Source organism: Garra rufa, chromosome 1, assembly GCF_049309525.1.
Source record: "Garra rufa chromosome 1, GarRuf1.0, whole genome shotgun sequence".
NCBI lineage: Eukaryota > Metazoa > Chordata > Actinopteri > Cypriniformes > Cyprinidae > Garra > Garra rufa.
This window is the reverse complement of record NC_133361.1, coordinates 7,056,200-7,081,638: the sequence shown is the minus strand read 5'-3', so window position 1 is coordinate 7,081,638 and position 25,439 is coordinate 7,056,200. Positions and strand designations below refer to the sequence as shown.

Below are 25,439 nucleotides of genomic sequence, written 5' to 3'. Positions count from 1 at the left end.
TGGGAGGGTGTAGTGTGCTCGGAAAACGTCACGGGGGTTGAATCGGACGTACACCTTTTGGGTGTAGGTTTTACAATTAGTGATCAATAATCCCGGTTGTTCGCGGAGTACGATCCCTGACGCTGGTCCGAGCGTGGCGACTTCTGGTTGGGGTACGACCCCGACTACGCAGAGCAACAGGACGGCGAGTCTGAACATCTTCCTGGTAACAGAGAACACAAAAGGGGACAGTTAGCTATGAGGACCCTGGGTGGCGGAGCCGCCTTTATTGTTAACCGAGATTTGTGACAATAGTTTGCTCATAATTTGGCGCACAGTGTCAGTTCCACCTTCAGAATCTAGGCTCAAAGGAAAAATGGGTTAAGTTTTGGTGGGGCCTAGAGGAAAAGGAAAGAGGAAAAAGGGAAAACAACACACAAAGACGTTAAACGAGGTTAGACGTCAGGGATGATCGTCTCCTCGCAGAGAGGCGGTGAGGACAGGTGTAGGTGGTTTGTGTTGTGTTTGTGAAGGGGGTTGTGTGTGTTTTCCTAGGGGGATAAAACAAAACAAAAACATACAAACAAAACATAACAACTTGTGTTAGCGTGAGATGTGGTCTGGGCTTGGTCTGTGTCAGTTGGTTTGGTCTTCCCCCTCTTCTGATCTGTTGGAGCCCCAATGTTTCTTGATCTGGTTTCGATGTACCCATCGAAGTACTGGTTCGTTGCGGCCTTGCCTGATTCTGTTTCGGTAGGCAACGGGCGAGAGCTTGTCTACGATCTGGTGGGGTCCAGTCCAGTGAGGTAGGAATTTCTTTGACAGACGATAGGGCCCGCTTTGCCGTGGCTGGGCAAAGCGGAAGTACCACACTTTGTCCCCAACATTGAATTCCTGATGTGAGGCCTTTTGGTCGTAATAGGCTTTACGACCTTCTGCGCTTCTTTGGAGTTGTTGTTGAGCGAATGAGAAGGTCGTTCTCAGGTGTTGGTGCAGTTCTTCAAGGTACTGGTGAGTGGTGTATGCGGTGGCGGGGTTTGTATCTCCGGGTTGGTACAGCAGGTGTAATGGGAGTGTCATTTGTCGCCCCGTCATCATTTCAAATGGCGGTACACCAGTGGACTTGTGTGGGGTGGCTCTGGCAGCCATCAGTACCAGGGGCAACTTAATGTCCCAATCCTTTTGGTTGGCTGCTACATATTTTTTTAGCATGCTGACCACCGTGCGATGAACCCTCTCAACTTGCCCCGAAGATTTTGGATGGTGGCTTATATGTAGCTTGGCTTGTATCCCGAGCAGTTTCCATACTTCCTGCATTATTTCAGCTGTGAAGTGGGTTCCTCGGTCAGAGTTGATCCTCAGAGGTAGCCCGAACCTTGAAAAGACGTGGTTCATCAGCAGGCAGGCAGTGGTTTCTGCGGTGTCATTAGGGGCGGGGAGGCACTCCACCCACTTGGTGAACTCGCAAACCACGGAGAGGAAGTATTTGTTACCTCGGGTTGATCGCGGCAGAGGTCCCACCCAGTCTATCTGAAGGTCTGACCAAGGGAAGGTGACTCCTTTCCGTTGTAGTGGTGCTCGGTGATTTGAGTTTGCTGGTTGGAACTGGCAGCAAACGAGGCATCCCTTCACGTAATCTGCAATGTCTTGCTGCATTCCAGGCCAGTATGCCACCTGTTTCAGCGTATCGTAGGTGGCCTTTGCTCCGTGGTGTCCAGCACATGGGACATCGTGAGCGTGCGCGAGCATAATCCCCCTTTGGCACTGAGGGACCACAAGCTGCGGCGCAGTGAGTGGCTCAGTGACGTATGTGAGGAGACCGTCGCGTAGATGCAGCATGTGCTTGATAGAATGGAGCGTGCGGAGGTCGGAAGACCGTGCTAGGTCGGAAGGAGAGATAGGGTGGTTTGTTGGATCGGAGATATGAGAAATAATAGTCTGTAGTATTGGGTCTGAGGCTTGGAGGGTGAGTAGGTCACTTGGACTGAACTGTGGGGACAGTTCGACATGGGTGGAGGCGGGGTTGTGGTTGGCATTGGCCTGTTGGCGGCGGGTAATAGCGGATACAGCGGGGTAGGGTGCAAGGGGGGGTGGGGTCCACGCTTCTCCATGCAGTGCACCTGTTTTAGCTAGTGCATCAGTTTGATCATTAAGGTCTTTGTCTTGGCCTGGTTGTCGTGAGTGGCCTCGGACCTTCTTCCAATACACGGTTATATCATGGTTTAGGATGATGGCCTCGCATGCTTGGAATAGCTCTTGATGCTTGACAGGTTTGTTGTTGGCAGTCTTGTATCCATTTTGCTTCCATCCAGCCAGGTGGCATGTGAAGCTCAGGCGAGCGTAGTTTGAGTCAGTGCAGATGAGGAGTTCTTTGATGTTGTGGGATGCAGCCAGCTGCAGCGTGATGAGGATGGCTGCCACCTCTGCATATTGAGAGGAATGCGGGCCTAGTTTGAAGTGTTGTGGTTGGCAGGGGTTGTTGTTGAGCCAGACCACGCCAGCGCCCGCTTTCAAGGTTCCTTGGTTGTTGTAGGAGCAACCGTCGACATAAGCAGTGGGCATGCCTTCGCACACATTCTCATCAAAGTATTTGTGGTTTGTAAGCAGTGGTTGCGCTGGTTCGTTGGGCTCTGTGATTGTGCATTGTGTATCGCTGGAGCAATTCTGGCAAGCTGCAAGTCCATTACCCAAAGCTGATTTGTGGTTTTGGGCATATCGTGCCTCGACATCGCGTCCTTGAAGCGTCATCAGCCAGGTGGCTATGCGTGCGTTTGTTACCACGCCATCTCGGATTCGTTGGCTGTTGAGGAAAGTCACGGGTTGGTGACAGGTTTCTATGATGACTTTCTGGGCTCCGATGTAGTTAGAGAAGCGTTGAATGGCCCAGACGGTGCACAACAGAGCTTTCTCACAGTCTGAATATTTGCATTCAGGCGGTAACAGTGTTTTACTGGCGTAGGCGACCACTCGCTTGTCTTTGTCATGTAGCTGATATAGGCCTGCGCTGAGGCAATGTTTGGAGAAACCTGCTTCCAGATGGAATTCTTTTCCTGGGTCTGGGTAGGCTAGACAGGGAGCAGAGCACAGACGTTGTTTAAGCTCGCTCATCGCTTTGTCCTGGTCTTCCGTCCAAATGAAGGGTTCATCTTTCTTGAGGAGAGATGTGAGTGGTCGTGCAATGTCAGAATAATTTTCAATGAATTGTCTCGAATAGTTGCAGACTCCCAGGAAGCTTCGCAGCTCAGTGATATTAGTGGGGGGTTTTATGGTTTGTATTGCTTGAGTGCGGCTGGATTGCGGTTCGATTCCTTCTCGTCCAACAAGGAGGCCGACATAGTTCACTTTGGTTTTGCACCATTGGCCTTTGTGGAGTGCAATTTTGGCACCTGCTGTAGTCAGCTGATTTAGGACGTGGTCGATTTCCTTTAGATGGTCTGCCGCGTTGGTGTTCTGCGAGAGCAAATCATCAACATAGATTATGTTGCCTCTGGCTCTGGCATCAGGGCAGGCTTTGTTTAGAAAGATGTTGAATTCAGCTGGTGAGTTGGCATAGCCGAAAGGACACCTTGTGAAGGTATATTGTCGGTTGCCAAAATTGAATGCCAGCTTGTGTTGGTCATCTGGATGTACGGGAATGGTCCAAAATCCGGAGGCAACGTCCATAGTGGATAGGATCGTGGAGCCTTTGATTTTGGGTATTTCTTGGTCCAGTTGTGTCATGGGCCATCGTGACAGGGGTACCTGTTTGTTCAGTTTACGATAGTCAATAGTAGGCCGCCATTTGCCGTTAGGCTTGAGAACTGGCCAAATAGGTGCAGAGTATGTGCTGTTGCAGGGGCGGATGATTCCCTTTTCTAGCATGGAGTCGATGATTTCCTGTACCGACTCATATGATGCGATAGGAATTTTGTACTGGCGCACATATGTGGGGGGTGCACTTGGGTTTGTCGGAATGCGCACGGTGTGGATGTTGGTTAGGCCACAGTCCAGAGAGTCCTTAGCAAAGGAGTCTTTGTATTTATGTAGGACTTCTTTGAGTCCCTGGCGCTCAGTGTCGCAGTGGAGGGCGTCTGCTTCCTCCAAGATCTGTTGGATCTGTGCGTTGAACCCGGGGTAGGGTTCATCTGTGGGTTGTGTGTTTAAAGAGTTCTGAGCCATGAGGGTCACTTGTTCTGCTTGTGCTGTCAGAGGTTGGGAGGAGACAGCGTAGACTGCCAGGTGTGTGTCATCGGTCAGCTCTGAACGACAGACGCTTTCTTTGGATACAGGCAGCACAGATGTGATGGAGATAGTTCCATGCGGTTTAGTGAAGACTACGGCATCGTCCTCTTCGTCTGTCAGCAGCTGGGCTGGTATGGGGCCTATGATAGGTACTGTTAGCTCAAAGTCATGGAATTCTTGGCTGATGAGCCATCCCACGTGGCTGGCTTTAGAGAGTTTGATGTCTTGAGCCGTGCAATTGTTGACCAAGACGTATACGGAGCGGGATGACACTTCCATGAGGGGCGTGGCTTCCAGGGTCAGACCTAGCCTTAGGTAGGTCCTGGAAGGATGGAAGAAACCTAGTTTGCTGTTCAGAGCTTGTCCTGGTCGCATGTTCAGGCGGACGCTGACGCTCTTTCTGTAGGCAGGTATGGTGACTTCCTGTTCGTTAATCATGGCACAGGCGTCCGGCACTGTCTGACCAGATTGAAGGTTTTGTAGGTTGACAGTGGGGTTCAGTTGGTGTGACGCCGGGGCCCAGATGATGTCATTCACCGTGTCGATGCAGGCGTTGAGTCTGACAATGATGTCGGCTCCAATATATATTTCGTGAGGCAGATCAGGGATTACCAGGAAGTAGTGGCTTAGCAGCCGGTTGTTCCACTGTATGTCTGCTGCACAGATTATTTTGGAGGTAGCCATTGTTGTTGATTCGGGGCTGAGAGGGAAGCGGCTATGCTTGGAAACATGTGGCAAGTGCTTGTGTCTCTGCTTCAGCGTTTTGAAAAGGCTTAGACTGATGGCTGAGATCTCTGTCCAGAGAGCCAATACTGCATCGGACACAGGAAGGTCCTGGATGTTTACAGCAGTTTTGATTTGGGGAGGACCTGAGGTTGAGTCCCACGTCTGCAGTGCGCAGAGAAAAGGGTCGAGAGCTTTGTTAGTTGCAGCTGGACTTGGGCTTGGCTCTGACCTTGACCTTGCTTCGTCCTGTCGTAGACGATGGTCGGTGTCTGTGGTTTGACACTGCGGTGCTTGTGGGTTTACTGACTGTAACGGGAGGGGCTCGCGGACCTGTGTCCACATCTTCAGGTGTTTAAAGTCAATTAGAGGTTCAAAGCGATTTAGCAGGTCTTTCCCGATGAGAAGTGGGTAGGTGTTTAGTGGTGAAATGTAAACTGGGTGGATGAGATCCATTGGTCCTACAGTTAGCTGGATCGGGGCCACGTGTTTGAGTTGCAGGCCCGTGTGTGAGTATGCTTGGAGGTTTAGTTCACACCTTTGGAGCTTGAGGGTGCTGTTTGCTCTCCTGTTTCTCTCTTGGATTTCTTCCAGGAGTTCAGTTGACATTAGAGTGATGTCTGCTCCTGTGTCCAAGAGGGCTTCCACTTTGATGTGGCGTTCGATGATGATGGAGAGGTAGAACTTTTTAGCGATACCCTTCTCGATGTGGTCGCCCTGGAGTGTGGGATGAAATGGGTAGACTATGGAAACTGGTTTGGGTTTCTTCAGAGGCATGGCAGACAACCAGAACGGCACTTTCGGGCACTGTGGTGGTATCGTCAGCAGGTGGTGATGGGCAGCTGCTAACATCCACCGTGCTAGGTGTTAGGTCGGTGTCATCCGCTGGAGCGGGGTGTTCGGGGTGACTTCCCTGTTCACCTGTGGTTGAGATGGTTGCAATATTTTGAGGGTGAGGTGCACAGGTGTTTTGGTCTGAGGTTTGTTGTGCCAGGTGGGTGCTGTCTTGTTGTTCTGCCGCTAGTCAGGCCGAATCTGGTTTTTCTTTCTTTTCCCATTTCCGATCCTGCTCTCTGCTCTGGAAGAACTCTTTCATCATCATCTTTAACAGTTCTTGAGAGTCAAGACTAGTTGATGTCTTTTGCTCTTGTACAGTTTCTGTTTGGGTTCTGTCAGTATGGAATCTCGGTGGGTTTTTCCGACGGTTTCTTGGGCTGGTGGCCCCAGAGCGTGACTGTCGCGTCCCGTTGGACCCTCCGTTAGAGTCCCAAGATCCTCTGCCTGAGTGTTGCGAGTTCCATGATTTTTCCCATCGGCCTTCCTGCTGCCGTGGCTGGTTCCGCGATCTCTCCCAGCGTTGTCCAGTTGATGACTGTCCATCCCAGCGGTCGTTTTTTGGTTTTGGTCGGGTGCCACTTTGGAGGTTCCGTTCCTTGTTAAGTGAGGATGACTTCCATTCTTTGGGTCGTGGCTTGACGCTGTCTTGGGGACCGGCGCCCTCCAGTGCCATCCCTTGACTTTGCGTGTTGATGTCAAGAATTGCGGCAGGTTTGGAGCCCTTTTCTGAAGCCATTTTTTGCTTGGCGTAGGCTTTGTGTGCCAAGTTTCGCAGTTGCTGAGATGTCATTGTTCGTGGGCATGCTAGGACGCCGAGGTGGTGGCTTACCCCAGGATGGAGATTTCTGAGGAAGAGAGTTCTGAAATTCTGGTCCTCTTCCATGCCCGGCTCATTGCGAGCTCCGAAGTATGATCGTCTCAGTCGGTTGTAATAAGCTTGGGGCGTTTCGTGGCGACCCTGCTTGGTCTCCAGGGCGGCCACCAGTCCTTGCTCTGATTCAGGGTCTGCGAACTCTTTGATGAGGGCTTGGCGGAGCAGATGGAAATCAGTCTTTGTGTGTGAAGGCTGTCGGTCCAAAAAGCTTCGCACCTCAGGGCTCGAAGTCGATCGCAGAAGATAAAGTCTGTCTTTGTCCGTAACATTGGGTCTCATTTCTAGATGAAATTCTAAGTCTTTCAAGTAGGCGTGGGCGTCTTGAAAACCTTGAGCACTCGGGGAAAACTTGCTTATGTTTCGAGCCAGCTTGTCGAGGTCTTTTAGGTCCAATCCGTGCGATGCTTGCAGGCCGGCCCGTGGAAGTTCTCGTAGCTTGGGTGTGAGGTAGGTCTCTTCGGAGGGAGCTGGTGAGGGTTTTGAAGTTGCCCCCTCCCCCTTTTGTTCACGTGAGGTTCCAGGGACGGGGGACCCGGGCCTGCTTGGTAGGGGTGAGGCCGGGGCCCGTCGGGTCCTGGTTGGCTCAAGGCGCAGCTCATAAGCGTGTTTGAGTTCATCTCTGACACTTTCAGCTTCTTCTTTTATGTCGTCCAGCTGTTGAGTGAGGTAACTTAGTTCAGTCCTTGCCTCGTTCAAATGAGTTTCGAGGGCTTTAATTCTGCTGTTCTTGTCTTTGAAGTCCAGTTGTGCCTTTTCTAGTAGCTGTTCGGCGTACCGGAGCTTGTCGCTGACTTCCGTGTAGGCTGCCTTTGCTTGTTCCATTTCTTGGGCGGTGGTCGCCAGAGTTTCTTTCAGTTTGTTGATCTCCTCAGTAGTTCTGGGGTTCGTTCCGTCGGACCATTCCTGATGGTCTTGAGCCTCCAGTTCAAGCTGTCCGATGCGTTGTTGTGCGCTTTTGAGCTCCTGCTGGAGATGGGCGGTTTGCCTGTCACTCAGTTTGAGGGAAGCGATGAGGGTGTGACTCAAGGAACCGGTGATCTTGGCTAGCTCTTTGTGTCCATAGCTTTGGCTGGGATCATTCTCCATGATGCCTGTTATGTTGTTGTCCAGTTGGTCTTGTGTCTGATGTTTGACAGCTTCGGCGGCTTTGGGTAAGAGGCTGTCCGTCATGGCGCTTAGCCAGATTTCCAAGTCCTCCCAGTGGCCAACGGGGTCTGTGGTGCGAGACATGTTTCGATGCCGCGAGGGGAGACCAACCCACTGACTGACACAGACCTGAAGGAGAAAGAACAAACAAAAAAACAAAACAAAAAGAGAAACAAACAGACAAAACTGGAACAGGGGTGTGAGTGTAGTGATGTCAGATGTAAGTGGTGTCAGGTGTAAGTGGGGTCTGGGCGCGTGGTATGGAGGTGAGCGTGTTTCTTCCCACAGGTGGTTCGCTGGTGTGTGTAGCCTCCAGCTAGTGTCGCTTTGACGGAGGGTGAGGGGAGGTGTCACGGGTGTTGTAACTGAAAAAGAGAAAAGAGACAGAAAAGAACAAACAGCAGGGCCGGCGTGGTTGGCTGCTTCTCCTTCTCCTAAGACGAGAGAGAGAGGAGACAACACAAAAAAAAAAAAAAAAAAAAAAAAACAAACAGGAAAAAAAAAAAAACAAACAGGCTGTGCACTTAGGGAAAGGCAGGAGGAGGAGAGAGAGATTGGGGCTTCGCCACGCCTGGACTATGACTGCTATTGCAGCTGCCTCCGGGGAAGGAAGCGTACGATAACAATGACAGTGTCGGCCTTGCAGCTGGTAGAAGTGACACTGTACACCAAACAGAGAGTTTCTGCTGACGGCTTCACGACCGGTGCCTATCGACCTTTGCTGTGCTCAGTGGGGCTTTATCTGTGGTAGTTCAGATGGGGAAAAGAAGGGAGAGTTAAACATGAGTTTAAATGACAACCTCAGGTTGACTGGGTATCGATTAATTGTCTTTTAACAGCCCAAATTCTCTGCTTGCATGATTTTCACAGGCACAATTGAGGAAACAACAGGTCCATCCCAGAGGAGAACGGTTAGAAGGAGAGAGAGAAAGGAGGGAGTGAGGGGAGAGTTATCCAATCAGAGAGTGTGGTCTTGCTCCCGCCCGTCTAGAAATGTGACCGGTCCTACCAGGGAGCTTTGCTTCACCGAATAGATTTATGTTTACATTCAATAGTGATGGTTATAAGACTCGATTGTGTAATACTTGTTAGTGTTTTAATCAGTGGTTGTGATCAATTAATCAGTACAAACAATTGAAGTTAAGGATAAGAAGTGACTATTGATTGAGAAATACTGAGTCTTGTCTCAAATCAATAAACAACTGTTTCTGTTTACAATTTGGAAGACCTCATCAAAAATCAGTCAAGCCACCGTCATGTCTCTGCTCAAATGTTCATCATATGTCATATGATATGAGAGTGAGGAGAAAAAAAATTAAATTAAATTAAATTAAATAAAATTTGATTAAGACTAAACTTAAAAATCCAAAGTGTTAAAGTTATAAATCAAATCAACTAATTGATTAATTAATTTAAAACATAACATAAACATCAATTTCCAAATTAAAGATTAATAACCTTAAAATTAGGAATTAAAGTTTAACAATCGCAGTCCAAAATTTAAAGTTCAAGATGTAAGATTTAAAAAGAGAAAAAGAAAATTTAAAAAAAAATTAAATTTTGTATAAGTTTTCCACTTGGAAATGTCAGGTGGTGACCAAACTTTAATAATGTCACATTAACTCGTTTACTAATGATCAACATCAAATCAAATCAAAGGAATGTACTGTAGCAAGGAGATGTTGTTATTTATCAGTATTGATCAAAGTAACCAAATTAATCAGCTTTAGTATTTGATTGCAAAGCTCACCGCTTGGGGTCTTTGGACAAACACGCACTCAGCAGGAAATGGAGCTTTTAAATCAAATACATGTAAATAGACAAACCACAAACTATAATGTAATTTCGAGATTTTATAATAATATAATATAATAATGATAATGATTCTGATGGCTGGTTACAGTCGCATCAAGAAGGGACTTAAATTTAAAATGAAATCGTCAGTATTCCTGTCATATGGGGAGAGCAAAGACCGAAGGGAATCACTGTGCAGTGATATGAAGTTATGAACTTTGAGAAGTGAGAGCCAGACAGTTAGACAGAACGTTCAGCAGCTTGAGATTAAGTCACTCAGAAAACGTCACACACACTGCTTCAACTGTTACAGATCCACAACAATCGCTATGTGCTAACTGCTATTCCTCAAAGCTAATGGCTTTTACATCGGCTTGAATTAGCTTTAGCTAGCTTAGCTGTTCCGCTGTTGTTTACAATCGTGCAAGGGCGGACTGCGCCTGCGCACCGAGACTTTACCCGGAAAAGGTTTGTTAGGACTTCCGGGCCGTTTCTATGGCTGCGGAGATACAGTCAGCATGAAGTTCAGCAGTTTTAAATACCATGCATGAAATGGCAGCGCATTTCGGATTTGCACAACAAATAAGCACTATTTAGATTCTCATCTTATGGCACTGGATCATCTCAGCTCGTTAGAGTGAGGCACATTTATCCACAGCTTCACTGCAAATAATACACAAATTGTACAGGTCTCGGCGGACCTTGAACCACTTAATTTTATTTGATTAAGATATCACAGTGCTCCCATAAAACGACGCTTGTGTGCTCGCTCTACGCGGCGCGTCTCAAGTTTACTAGTTTTAAGCAAATACTTGGTAAAAGATCGTTAGTTAGCTATTCTAGCGATCTTAAACGTGGGAGGTGTGTAAAGTTAGCCTAGTTGAAAACAACAGTGGAACACGCACCGCGTTGCTAGACTACAGAGCTCTATTTAACAGGAAAACAAGGAACTCGCTTGCTTTTCTATTGTTTTGTCGTTTAATCTGTAGTTTAAATTCTTTAGACGACAACTCGAGGCACACTTTTCACTCAATCCAAACTGTAGCCACAATAAAACTTGTTAACACAATAACTGTTTCACTATCTGGTCTATTTCTTTCCGGATAAAAATAGCACAAATACATACAGAATGACTTGAATTTTATATCACAAAGTACAATATGCCCGCTACATTCACTCCACCATTATGTAGAAATTAACTCAAATTTAATGTTGATTCGGATATAGAATCGAATCTAAACTTCAGGGAAATCAATTTAGAATTAATAGTTTATATTTCCTGACCGGTCGTCCACCGAATCGGTCAAATCAATACACTTTATCAATTCCAAAGTCCATTCACGTTCATTGGCAGGAGCGTAAATAAACTTAAATATTAATTTGGGAAACTAAAGCCAGGTAGCTTGATCTAGGCAAAATAGTACTTTGTGAACACAAAAGGCAAGACAATTCTCTCAATGAAAACAATGATTTATTGAAAACTACACTAGGATTACAAAACTAAAACTACTCAAAACACGAACACATACACACACATTCACACGCACACTCATACAGTTTCAGAGATGGGATTTTATGAATTTTGAGAAGACCCAAGACTTGTTATATTACTGTTACTAGCTTCTCAAATCGCAACCTCAGAAAATCATCAAGCAGAGATCTAACTTAAACAAAACGCACCAGATTTCAACAAGAAATGGTAGACCTTGTTTACTTGCTCTTGGCCGGAATGGGGATTCCGTCCTGGCTGGAGGCTCGTCTCAGCGGATGCCCTGGTTGGCTGCGTGCTAGTCGGTCTTTCGGATGACGTCTTCGGGAATTCCTCAGGAGCTTGGAGTTGGGCAACGTGAGTTGCTCTCAGAGTTCGATTGGCGCTTGGGTTGCAAGGCGCGTAGGCTCTGAAGATTCAACCCGGGATGCGGAAGTCTTTTGCAGTTTCTTGTGAGTTCTGGAGGGCAAGAATGCCTTGTAGTTGGAACGAGCAGGCGATCTTCGGCAGAGAAAGTTTAGAGTCTTTCAGGATGTTTCAAGGCTCTTCTCGCTCAGTTCAATCAGGTCAAGTCGGCACTTCAAGCACAATTCAAGTCAATTCAAGCCGAATTTCTGGTTCGGGTCAGTAAGTTTTAAAGGGTCTTCCTAAGTACCACCCCGAGGGCTGCGAACCAATGGGGTGGCCACGGGGCGGGGTCCCGCACCCATGCCACTCCTCCTGGCATGTAACTTTATTTGGGATATAGATTTCTCTGCGATTTAGTTATTAACTTCTGTTAACTAGCGTAATGCATACAATACACACAAAATGAAATTCTCATTCACTCAGACAACCTGCAGTCGTTATGATCTTTCAAAAGAGACTAAATACAGAACTATAAGGTTACACATGGGATACATGCTAAATAACTTGATTAATTAAGGCACAAGGTATAGTAAAGTACATGAATACACGACACCCATTGACATACAGAAAGGAGGGTGTCCTATCCTTTTGCATAGTAAGTTCGAGTGATCGAAATAGCGTTCTTGGTATCTTTTTTTTCTGTATCATATTTATCCGCACATCCTTTGCGCGGTGGGGTATTTCTGGGTTTTGAGTGGAAAAACCCCACGCTGCTTGAGCGGAGGTCAGTAAGAGTTCGGCGGGCCAGAACGGGCAATCTGGAATTGATCAATGTTCTTTGTTTATTCGTGACTCAGTTTATGATGGTCTCGGCCAAAGTGCGCGAGACAACTGGCTCTTTGTGGAATGTCGAGGGGGGAAGACGATCTTTGGGGAATTGTCCTTTTCCGGGAGTTTCACCAGGATCAGAAGATTGTAGTCATGAATTAGCGATTAGCTAGTTTACGCCGAACACAAATCACCGTTGTCTCCCTAATGGGATTAAGTTTATGGCCGCTCTGTTCCCTGCGGCGTAGCAAACGGACCATCGGGTAGACATCGTGACGCCAGTGTTTTCGCGCCGTTTCGGCAAATGGTTCAGACAAAAGAATCTTGATCTTCACATGGAGTATGGAGATTTGTTCATCACTTATGGTTTTGCTTAACTAAAATCCTACACACTATACGATCACAAAGTTAAAAAATTACAGAATTAAAAAGAGAACTGTTTTAAAAAATAAACAGAGTAGAGTTAACGAAGCATTGCTGTGGAAATGGTTTATTCTCATTTGAAATCTGTGAAACCCTATTCACACACGCTGTCTCCATTGTACAGGCCGCCCAGGCAAGACCGTCACACAAGCTTTATCGACCGATTGGTATCGGTGCATCCCTAATTTAAATATGAATTCTGCATGTCTCTGTGTTAATGAATAAATATTCTTTCTGTCAGTGCTACTAATTTTTGTGAGGGGTCACACTGGCGCGACCACAGAGGTGTTCAACTCATAAGTGCTGCCATTTCTGTTGCAAATGAGAAACATCAAACGCAAACAAGACGAAAGTGAAACTAAACTGCGCTACATTTGAGATGCTCAGTGCTGCCCATTTATCAGCTAAAGTTGATCCAGTGAATTTGCTGCAGAATGAATAAGGTTGTCAAATGTCAAATGTATGTTAGATAATAAAAATACTCTAGTTCTCTGTATATATTTGTTCATGTTTTATTACAGGATAAGTCTGAAGCACACCATAAAATAATTCCATCAGTTCATACAGGGCTAGTAGTAGCTACAGCTGTATATACAGATGCACACTCAGGTATCGAATCAGTATCAGGAAGGGGAAAAGGGTATCGGAACATGTCTAAATATTACAATTAAAGCATTTAGTACAGTAAATATGCTTGAAAGCTGTAAGCAAATATCCATAATATCACCGAGATGAAGAAATCTTGAAGTAATCTGGCCTGTTATTAGTAGTGAGCGCTTTATTCTAATATTGTATTTATATTTCTTCTCAGTGCTGCTAGTCCTTCCTCCCTGCAAAATAATTCAACAAAAGCATGTATTGAGCTTTCATGAGAGCAGATTGTGAATCATCAGATTGTGAGACACTCAAAAACTCACCAGCTCTTCTTGCACAGATGATCTGAAGAAGAATCACAGTAGGAGCAGCAAACACTGCAGTCTTCAGAACAATCAAAATCTCTACAGGAAAGATGTGGACAGATGACAGACACAATAAGGATGAAAAAAATGCAATCTTGAAAAAGCACAGCAGATTGACTGTTTCAGCATTAATGAACTGCATGCAAAGACGTGTCCTACCTCTGAATAATGATCCAGTAGTCCTGACTTCAGTTTCTGCTGGACCTGTAATCATGTCTGTTAGTTCAGTTCAAACATAATGAACACATAAACATAACATCACACTCTTCTCTTCAGATTTTCCATGAGGAAGGAAGCACTTAAAGTTGGAGAATGGCAAATCAAGTGTTTTCACATTACTTCATGAATCCAAAAGTCGGCCATTGTGAACATAACATCGTGCATGGGTTTAGACATCATAAATTAGTTGAACAATGTCTTTAGTAGTAGATTGACCGTGCAATCCATGATGCTGTTTATATCAGAATATCACCACAATGACCGAGCATCAGGTTAACTGAACAAAATGTGACGCAGACGCAAACCCTCTATAAGAGCTGACAGAGAGAGCCTACAGAGTGGAGCCTGCGCTTCAGTTGAGGATGGCCAGAGAAACATTAACGTTATGCTTCATTTAAATTGTAGTAGTTCTTACAATACTGAGATGACTGATAGCTATTCTGCATCTTCACAAGTACAATACTGTATTCATTATAGCAGTTGTAGATGAATTTCAGTTCATTTTTCATTGTCCTTTATAGAGCGATCTAAGGAATTCTCTTTTTGAATCGATTCAGTTGAAAAATCCAGATTTATTTTGGAAATATGAAGCTGAAATGCTGTGTTGGTTGTTTGAAAATAATGTTTTTACTCTTGCTAAATTTGTGGAAAAGGCCTCGTGTCTGCGGCAAAGTATTTTGTATCCCATTTGACAAATTTTCTCCTTTTTGTATGTGTTCATATGTTGTGTTTTGCTCTGTATTCTGCCACGTGGCTATTGTATATAATCTGATAAATAAGCCCATGAGGGCTGGGCACCAATTAAGGTGTTTGACACTCAAATAAAATATATTATCATCATCATCATCATCATCATGTAGAGTTTGAGAGCTGTGATCTCACTGTTGAGGTTTGGAAACATGTTATTGCTGATTGTGAGAACTCAGTTAGTTTGACTGCAGTAGAGCAGAGCTGTCAATTCACACACATGCACATTTCAGTTCCTCTTTTTTACTGCTGCACGCCATGAAAGTTTGTATTTATTTATTTTCAGTTAACAAAGACATAAGCTCAGCCCGATTATTGGCACAGCCATGGGGCAAATTTACAGCACCCACTTTACAAGTTTCCAACAGGCTAGCATGACATAACTATCATATTTACTAGTTGCCAGATTAACATTATATAGACAGTGTTGGGGAAAGTTACTGTTAGAAGTAATGCATTACAATATTGCATTATTCCCTTAAAAGTAAGTAAATATGTTACTTAGTTACTTTTTTATGGAAAGTAATGTGTTACGTTACATTTTTATTCTGGACAGGGCTTACTTGTTTGTTTGTTTGTTTGTTTGTTTTTTTATATATGAAAGTTATACTTTTAGCAAATGTCCCTTTCACACCGAAAAAAAAAAAAACTGAAATGAGGCTGAAGGGAAAGAAAATGCACGTCTGTACAGTAGAACGCAGGAGAAGGTGGTTCATTCATTTTGATGAAAAATGTATGTTTTTTTTTCTTCTTTTTTGTGAGAGATGAATTAATGGGTTCAGATTTATTCTAGAACTACAGTAACCTCATGTTTACACAGCACACACAACACCTCTGTACTTTTGATTTCTCTCAACATGAATATGTATTAACCAAAGCGTAAATAGATTTCTTTTTTACAAATTAGATTTAGTAATTTTTTTATCTAAATGTTTAGTGTTAATTTAAGGCGAAACACTGGAGGTGAAAAGGGTACAAAATTAACTAATAGTTATCCCCTTACTTACCCAGTTGATTGATTACATTGATAATTGTGAACATGTTTTGTACTACAAGTTTTCTAGAATGTTCTGTTTGAATATAAAAATGAAGCATTATTGAATTAAAAATGTGCTAAATTCTTATTAAATTTTTTTTGACAAAAAAAACGTCAAGAGTCAAAAGTTTTTACAGAGGGAATTTTGTGCATCTCATTTCGTCACGCCAAAATAAAAAAAATAAATAAAAAAAACTTAGAACAGACAGAAAACAACATATTTATTTATTTATTTATTTATTTATTATTATTTTTTTTTTATAAAATGTTGTATAAAATCAAGTGAATCATATTTGACAGAATTCCTCTGTAAAAACCTTCCAGATATAGACGGGAATAAAATGTAAAGTTTGGTGTGTGTAAGTGCTACTGAAGTGGAGATTTATGGCTCAGTGTAGAAGAAAAACTCATTTTGAAAAAAAAAAACAGCCTTTCAAAATATACAGTGCTTTGCGAAATTATTCATACCCCATAAGTTTTTAACATTTGTGCAAATTTATTAAAAATAAAAAACTGAAAAGATCTCGTTGCATAAGTATTCATACCCTTTTTCTGGGACACTCAACATTTAGCTCAGGAGCATTCATATTGCTTCTAGATGTTCCTACACTTGGAGTGGAGTTAAACTGTGGCAAATTCATTTGAATGAGTCTGATTTAGAAACACATACACCTCTCAGAAAAGGTCTAACAGCTGAAAATGCATACCAGAGCAAAAACCAAGATAACTGCCTGTAGAGCTCAGTGACAGACTTGTGTTAATGCAATGATCTAGAGAAGAGTTCAGAAACAAATCTGCTGCATTGAAGGTTCACAGAAGCATTATCCATAATGGAAGACGACTGGAACAACTAGGACTCTAGAAAATGTCCAAGCTGACAGAGATGGAGAGGTGAAAAGGTGAGGCAAAGAATGGCAGATAATTGGCTGTAAAGCTGCTTCAACTATGTATTGATATAAGGGTTTGAATACTCATGCAGTGTACTTATTTCAGTGTTTTATTTTTAATACATTTGTAAAATGTACACTCCATACACCATAATAATGACAAAGCCAAAACCAAATCTGGTTTTGGCTTTGTCATTATGGAGTAGGGAGTGTAGATTGATGTGGGGGGAAAAAAGCAATATAAAGTAGTTTAACATAATGCATCAACATAACAAAATGTGAAAAAAATCAAGGGGTGTGAATAATTTTGCAAGGCACTGTGTATTGTAATTGGAAATCTATTGCTACAAATAGATAAAGTGCTATAAAAGAAACAATTAACAGTGTTTTTGGATGTTTTCTTTCCACTACTCAAAAAAAAATTTTTTTAAAAATTTAAAAAATCCCCAAATTTCAAACTTGACAGGTGCATGAAAAAACTGCATTTTTGCCTGCAGTGTCTTCCCTTAAAACAAGGCAAAGCTACCACTGTTTTCTACTAGAGAGACTATTGTAGTGTATACTGTATATTGTGTATGTGTTTTGCTGTTTTCAGTCAGTAACATTTTCAGTAACATAGGCAAGATCACAAAAATGGGCCTCACCAATACTGACCACAATATTAAAACTAACCACTACAAACATACAACTAACAACTGTAAGAAAGACAGTGATGATGTACATTTAGTCACATGTGTGTTTGTAGTTTTGTGATCCTGAGAGTTTGTGGTGTGAACTGGAATAACTGCTGCTGTTGCTGTACTTTGAGCTGTAAAGATGAATCCTGTAAAATGTGATAATCATAATTTAATCAGAGACTCCTCAATTACCAATTCATGAGATTGTTTTCTCACCTGAACTCTTGACAGTAAATGTGGCTGAGGTCTTGACTTGATTTATTTGAGTAACTTCACATCTCCACTCTCTGTTGTCATCTTCATTCAGGAGTGTTGTAGTCAGAGTGATGATACAGTCTCCTGGAGCTGATATCTGATATCTGGAGTCTGATATCGTCAGTTTAACACCAGCCTGATTCACCCAGAACAGCTCAATTCTCTCAGAACTGATCCAATCATCACAAGAGACTCCAGCATATGAATCCAACTGACAGGAGAGAGACACAGAGCTGCCTGGACTGATCTCAGTCTGTGAGGATGATGAAGAGACTGAAACACAAAATAACACACAAATCACACACTTTTCAATCAGCATGAGAGTTTAAATAAAGAATTTGATCTTTTTAAATTGACCACATAATCATAAAATTACCATGAAGAACATGCAGATAAACACGTGCATCAGGTCCTTGTTGTTGTCCATTCACATATTGTTGGCAGCGGTAAAGTCCATAATCTTCTTTTGTGATGTTCTTGATGTTCAGAGAGCAGTCAGACCCCAGACTCAGTCTCTTATGTCTCTCTGTGTCTTTCTTCTTTATCGCTAAACCAATCAGTTCATCTGCTGCTGAATGTCTGAATCTGTTATAGATCCATGTAGTTGATTTGCAGTCATGAAGAGCATTATTACAGGGCAGACGGACATTTTCACCAGAACTGATGAACACATGTATATCCTTCACTCCACTGGTACCTGAAACACAATATATAACATTTAAATTTGCATTTAGTTATTTAGCAGATGCTTTACTTACAAATAATGACAATGGACTCAATTAAAATAAAAAAGAGCAATGCTATGTAAGTGGTATGACAAGTCTCAGATTAGCTCAATGCAGCATAGCAAGGGTTTTCTTTAATTTATATTGTAAATAAATACACAGATAGAATAGAGCAATAGAGCTAGTAAATAAAAATAAAAAAAGAGAAAAATAATTATCTTTTTTTTTTAAAGCATGGAAATAGGATAATGCTAGAGTTAGAGGGTGAAACAAAGATGGAAGAGATGTTATATTGTTATTAGTATATCTTTGAATGAAACTATTGTATGCAGATATAAACTAAACTCTGACTCAGCTACCATAATAAAATATGTAATGTTCTCTCTGTGCTAGTGGACACATACGGTTAGACCAATCAAAACACTTTCTGTTTTCCCCGAGTTACTGACTGAATTAAGGTGCATGTGCTGAAACAGATGTCCATGCAGATGTCAAGTTGAGCTTTGTGGTAAATCTGAACAAAAAATTATAAACCATGAGCTTGTGTCAGTAAACAGAAAGTGCCAAAATAAGGAAAGTTTTATAGCATATCTGTTGTGAATGGGCTTTTTGTGTTTCACAAATGTTTTACATCAAAAATCCCAATTCCCTTAATTGACAGGAGTTTAAAGAGCATGTAGAAGTGTGTTTACCTGTGAGAAGTGAAGAGAGAAAGATCAGTCCCAGCAGACACAGATGACACTTATCAGCCATTTTCTCGTTCTGTCAGTCTTCCTCTTCCTTGTATGCTCACAACTCTGTCTTTAAATACTAGCAGCTCTTCCTGTGTTTAACTTCCTCTGATCTGATTGGCTGAGTGTTTATTTCTGACACAAGCTGCATTTGACTGACACTATATCACTGCATGATGGACAAGAGTTGAATCAGCTTCCTCTGATCTGATCGACCAAGTTTTTAAATTCTGCTGTACTGATATAGTCACATTATGCCATATTATATATTGATGTGTAATTTCCAGCACACTTATACTGTAACAGGAACAGTCCCTCAAGATCAACTTGTGGTTGATGTTCAAGAGCACAATGCTAACAGCTCAGGGAGTTTTAACTTACAGTCATTCTGTGAACACAAGACTTTGACACGACAGCAGATGTGAAACATGTTCTTCACTGTGAGACCTGCATATTGTTGCTCATTGTTGATCTATAGGCTGTTCTTTACATTACTGTTAGTTTCAATCCCTTCTTTTGGCAGTTTACTGCACACCATTACATTCTAAAAATGTAAATCATTCATAAACTGGTTTGTTACTTAAAAAAGTCAATCATGCGATTCAGTGACACTACAGGTCAAGTTAGAACCAGATTGGATTGGAGTGTCTCTAAGTTTTTGCAACTTTTACAGAGTCAAGGCGTTTGTACAATACTAGTTTGAATAAGATCAGCTCACAAACACACACATTATTTCCCCTCTCAACACTAATGGTTGTCTTTTGTCTCTGTGTTTCTTTTACTGCTGGCAGCATAAACTCAGTTAGTTTGACCACACTGCTTTAACCCCACACAGATATGAGATACTTAGTTTAGACGTATGGGTGTTTATTCTCACACATGCATACATCATTTCCTCTTGTTTCTTTAACTCGGTTTACAACTTCAACTCAGCTTCTTTGTTTCACATTAATATTTGCTGCACACCATTTACAAATTCGCTGTTAATTTCCTTGGTTCAGTGAATAATTTCTGCACGCTTATGTGATGCTTAACCTGTTCCTGGAACCTCTTCAACACTGCACATGCTGACTGTCTCAACCATTGAAGTATCTTTTGATGAGCGATGACTAAATCAAGTCTGTTTGATTAGGGATAAATACAATGGCTGTCTACTGCAATCTTACACCCTCGAGGACTTGTGCTACGTCATCAGCTGTCGAAGTTAAAGCTGCAGTCCCATAACTTACGGCACTCTAGGACTCTGGGACTGCCAGTCTTGGGATGCTGGCCTTCGCACCAACATTCAAGTCACACTGGATAGCAAACTTCTCCAAGCAGTCCAAGCTCTACAGCCACCAGTGTTTGAGGATCATAAGACATGACAGAAACACGAACAAACAGCCAACCATTACAATCAACCACAGACAAAGCAGCAAGAGAAACACAAGAACTATAAATACAAGATGAGACACACCTAAGGAAGCATGAAATACTACAAAGAAAAAAAAAGGCTTGTTTCCACCGAATGGTACGGTTCGATTCAGGAGGGAACACACTGACTGATCAAAGCTTGTGTTTTTGACTGGAAGTTTTTGCTGGAAAGTAGTGATTGACGATAAAGTTCGAACTATAGCCATTTCTCAAAATGAGATAACGCACAACTCAACCTCTTCTTGTTAAATGTCTGTTTTAAAGGGGTATTCGGATGCCCGTTTTCCACAAGTTCATATGATTCTTTAGGGTCTTAATGAAAAGTCTATAATATACTTTAGTTAAAAATATCCACTTTTGTACCCGCTTCGATTATCCTAGCAACAGCATATCAACACCCTAGCAACCACCTTGGGTACCCTAGCAACGGCCATAGCAACCACTCCGAGTACCCTAGCAACCACATAGAAAAGCCCTAGCAACCACCCTAGTTACCCTAGCAACGGCCCTATCAACCACCCGGGGTACCCTAGCAACCGCATAGCAACACCCTAGCAAACACCCTGGGTACCCTAGCAATAGCCCTAGCAACCACTCCGGGTAGCCTAGCAACCGCATAGCAACACCCTAGCAACCACCCCAGGTACCCTAGCAACCACATAGCAACACCCTAGCAACCACCCCGGGTACCTAGCAAACCGTATAGCAACATCCTAGCAAACAACCTAGATACCCTAGAAACCACATAGCAACACCCTAGTAACCACCCTAGTTACCCTAGCAACGGCCCTAACAATCATCCTGGGTGCCATAGCAACTCCATATCAACACCTTACCAACCGAGGGCCGAGTTTTGCAACTGCAAGCACCACTCACATTTTCTTCAGGAAATGTACATATCTTTAAATATGGTTAAAAATTCTGTTGTAGTGTTAAAAAAAAAACAAAAAAAAAAAAAAAAAAAAAAAAACACTGCCTTTTGCCTTGTCAAAAGGCCATTCACAAAAAAAAAACTCTTTATATTCACTTCTGCTGTGGGTGAAGCTGCATTAGGAATGATCGCACAACACAGAGAGGCATATGCAGACCAGGATCGCGCTTTCATTTTAAAAATTAAAGTAACGTTTTCCTCTGCATCTTCAGTAAATGATGACCGCTGTGTTCAGTATTACATCCAACAACTGAACACCTGAATCGCTCAATCACCTTTCTCTGCACCTGATTCACAGAATGGCGGTCATATTGAGACTGGCTGCATCCGAAATCGCATACTTAATGAGTAGGTACTTAATTTCAATAAGTAGGTACTTAACAAGCGCTAAAAGAGTACCTACTTTACAGCCAAATCTCGTTGAGTATGAATGCGATCCGCCATGATGACGTTATCATGTGATCTACGACGTTAAAACAAGAGCAACAATTTAAAAGATATGAGCGACAGGTTTAATTCATCTATTTGTATATATTATCTATTTGTATATATTATGATGTTGATCAAATTTCTCATTTTGTGGTCTTCCAGAAGAAACAGATACCTTTATGATTGTAGTACGTTTTTAGGCTATAACCCAGTTTAATCCTTAAAGATGTTATTTTTTATTACGAAAACCTTAAATCGTAACCACTTGAATATGTTTTTAATTTATTTATGTGCAAAATTGTTTATCCACACGCAAAACTGGCTTGAAATCTCATTTGTTTTCCTCTTTTTATTGTGGGATTTCTCTTGTTTCATCCCCGAGGATTATAAATAACAAAAAACAACACATGTAATTTTAATGCATTATGATTAAATGAATATTACGAACTACATGCATTTTTTTAATACGCCATATGCATGACATATTCATGACTATGCAGTCAATGTGAATACATCTCAATTCTCAGTCAAGTAATGGATTAATGCTATATTTTATTAACTGACAACAAGAAACATGAATAAATTTGTAAAAGAATAAATAAAAGTAACCTTGATGTTAAATAAATACAAGTCAAAGACACATAAAACAAAGCTTTATTCAAAGTAATTGTTCAGACAATCATGTGTTCACAGCCTGTAAATAACAACTGCCATCAACAGCTGTGCCAATTCTGCAGCTTTATTCTGATGAAGCAGCTGACCAGCGTGTCCACCTTCACCTGTCTCTGCCGTTCATCACGTCCTGTCCCTGTAACATCCAGAAAAGTTTCAAGTCACCTCTGTGATTCATGTGCTCAACACTGCATTTACACTCGCATTTTATCCAACACAAATGCTCCTCTATTTATTTATATTAATAAAAAAGATCAGTTATGTTTAGTTACTATATGTACATGCGTTTATTTACATTCCATTCATATAAAGTAAACAGTGTTGACAACAGTGAATTCTACTGTAACAGCACACAACACTCAGATGTCTATTACGTGCTCATCTGCAATTCTTTTCGAACTTTTTCCTATCACATATTAAATAGACATTTAACAATCATCTTTAAGATGTATGTGGTTTATGTACATTCACTTTGGAGATATACGTGTGTTTACTGGGTCTCCCCTGTTTGCTATACATATAAAACATGTTTTTACAGAACAATCACAAATATACTATACTGTTACACCTTAAGCGATTTAACAGTTTGTTCTATGCGATTGTGACACAAGGAACAGCGTAAGGTTACTCACTTTTGAAAACACCCTTGTTGCTGTTCTCCATCACGTTCGATGATGACGTAGGCTATTGATCTCCCGTGGGCTTCTGGGATAGAAAAGTAGAAAAGTATCCCTCGATCGGCACTTCGAAATCTGGGTGGGGCGCAGTAGGCATCCGGGGATCTCTCGCTTACTCTTTTGTGTTTACTCTTCTCACGTACCCATTTCGCCTACTATATAGTAGGTAAGTAGGCATATTCGAACGATACTTAGGTATACATATTTTACGTATATTTTTCTTCGCCTACTGCTTTTTGCCTACTAAATCCGATTTCGGATGCAGCCAAAGTATCAGCTCGGTGAGGGCGGGGCTAAGATAAGACGCTCATGTCAATCAACTGTGACAAGAAGCTGAGAATGAGCTGATTTTAAAAAGGGGAAATTACTTTTAAAGATAAAAAAAATACCTCTGGATGGATTTGTTACATTGAAGAATGATTGTTCACAACCCACATTAATGTGCAAACAACATCTAAAAGTTAGTTTTGCATCCGATGACCCATTTAATGAAAGAGAAAATCGTTGATTAGTAAAGTCAGCGCATCACTGCAGCGTACCAAACACAAACAATTTTTATAATTATTAATTTATATTTTTATTTTCATTGTCTGGCTATCTGGGATTTTAGTATGGAGTTAAAGGAGAATTGTGGTATTATATCACATTGCAAGTGTATATTAGAACCATTTGCTGTTTTCTTCTAGAATCTGATAGCATTTGGACACGGAAGCGGTGACATGTGACTTCAGACTTAGCAACAAGACAAAAAAATCTAAGATAGAAAAGCATTTTTTTGCAGTGTAAATAAGCCCAAAATGCATGAACAGCATGGCAGAAAAAGCAAAGGGGATGCACACGTATGATTCTAGTCAACCAATCAGCATTCTGCAGTGAGTTTAGCTCCACCTTTTGGTACCTTCTGCTGTGCAAGGTACCCCAACAGAAGGGTACCAGAAAAGCGGTACGGTTCACTTCTGGTACTATTCAAAACTTCTGACAATGGAAACGGAAATAATTTTGTACACACACAGAGAGCATTGACAGTTCCCCTGAGCAACTGTAGAGTCACTTGCAAGAGTTTAAACGCAAAGTTTATATTGGAGATCCAAAAGTGCAAGTTTTTGGGGAGAATGCAAAACTTCACAAGCATATGCAAAATATAGATTTCCTTCATTCTTAACCTTTTTTCTTTGTCCCCATTTTTAATGCTTTAATCAGGGAGGCCAGATAGCTTATCTGAGTAGCTGTAGCCAAGAGTAAGCAGAGACTCATGTGTCTGATATTCCACAGTGGTTCTTTATTATCAGCGTAGTCAATCCAATGCACACATGGTGTAGTTTGCAAAACCACTCGACTAACAACTGCGTTACTGACCAGAAATAAACAGACTAAGAGCAACAGAAATATAAACAGGCTTTACAGGCATACATGCGATGCTCACAACTCGCGCTCCTTCTATCAACTCTCCCCTCTTCAATGAGGAAGTGAGAGTGTTCTGCCTTAAAGGAGCAGTCCCTAATACTACTTGTTACACCATCATGAAAACATGTTGGTAAAATTAGTAAATAATTTTGACAATGATTAGTTGGTGAACAAACATAAAAGTTAAATAAAAGTAAAAACAAATAAGATAATTCCGTCTTTATTGACTTACGTGTCCAAAGAAACATGTAGGACAGAAACAAAGAAGCATCTAAATTACAGCTTCTATAAATACTGTATGTGGTAGATTAACTAGATATTCTAAGCAAAATTATAAAGAATAAGTTAACATAAATATCAGAGACGTGTCTCTCTTTAAGTGTTAAAAGCCTCGTTCAGACTGTCAGCCCAAATCCAATTGAAATATGGTCATATTTAGGTAGTCTGAACAGCAACCAACTACACGAAATCCGATTTGGTCAAAACCGATTCGAGCTACATTTGTATTTGGTTTGGAATCATATTCAAATCAGATTCCTGGAAATCCATTTAAGTCTGACCGGTCTGATTGGTGAAAACATATCTAAAGAAAGTCTAATAAATAACTGCTGACTTATTTTTATATACTTTTTTTTTTTTTTTTTTTTAAACAAATGCAGTTATATGTAACATGTATTTATTTATTTATTTTTTTTTAAAAAGCACATGTGCTGACTTTAGTTGAAGGATTAAGCTTCTCGCCTCAGCACTCGAGTAAGACACTGAACCCCTAACTGCTCCCTTGGTGCTGCAACAAAGATGCCCACTGCTCCTGGTGTCTGTTTTCACTACTGGGATGAACGCAGAGCACAGATTCCGAGAATGGAACAACATACTTGGCCACACATCACGTCACTTTCACTTACTTGTCCTTGACACGTGACCTTCAAGCATCAGTTGTGGTGCTGCACTGTCATTCAATTGGAAACCTCATCAGAGAGCACTTCCTCGGCAGACAGGAGTCTGAGAACAGAGG

At 42.0% G+C, this 25,439-nt stretch overlaps 1 protein-coding gene across 1 annotated transcript in view; it reads right to left on the bottom strand.

The window, feature by feature from the left end:
* The window catches only part of LOC141337675 (uncharacterized), a 96,222-nt gene extending 77,302 nt beyond the window's left edge, over positions 1-18,920 (bottom strand). The window contains exons 1-3 of the mRNA XM_073843384.1: positions 18,860-18,920; positions 17,819-18,139; positions 17,404-17,715 (exon numbers count right to left, since the gene is read on the bottom strand). Of these exons, the coding sequence (XP_073699485.1) occupies positions 17,404-17,715; positions 17,819-18,139; positions 18,860-18,920 (694 nt within the window). The remainder of the gene's footprint in view (positions 1-17,403; positions 17,716-17,818; positions 18,140-18,859) is intronic.
* Between the last annotated feature and the right edge of the window lie 6,519 nt (positions 18,921-25,439).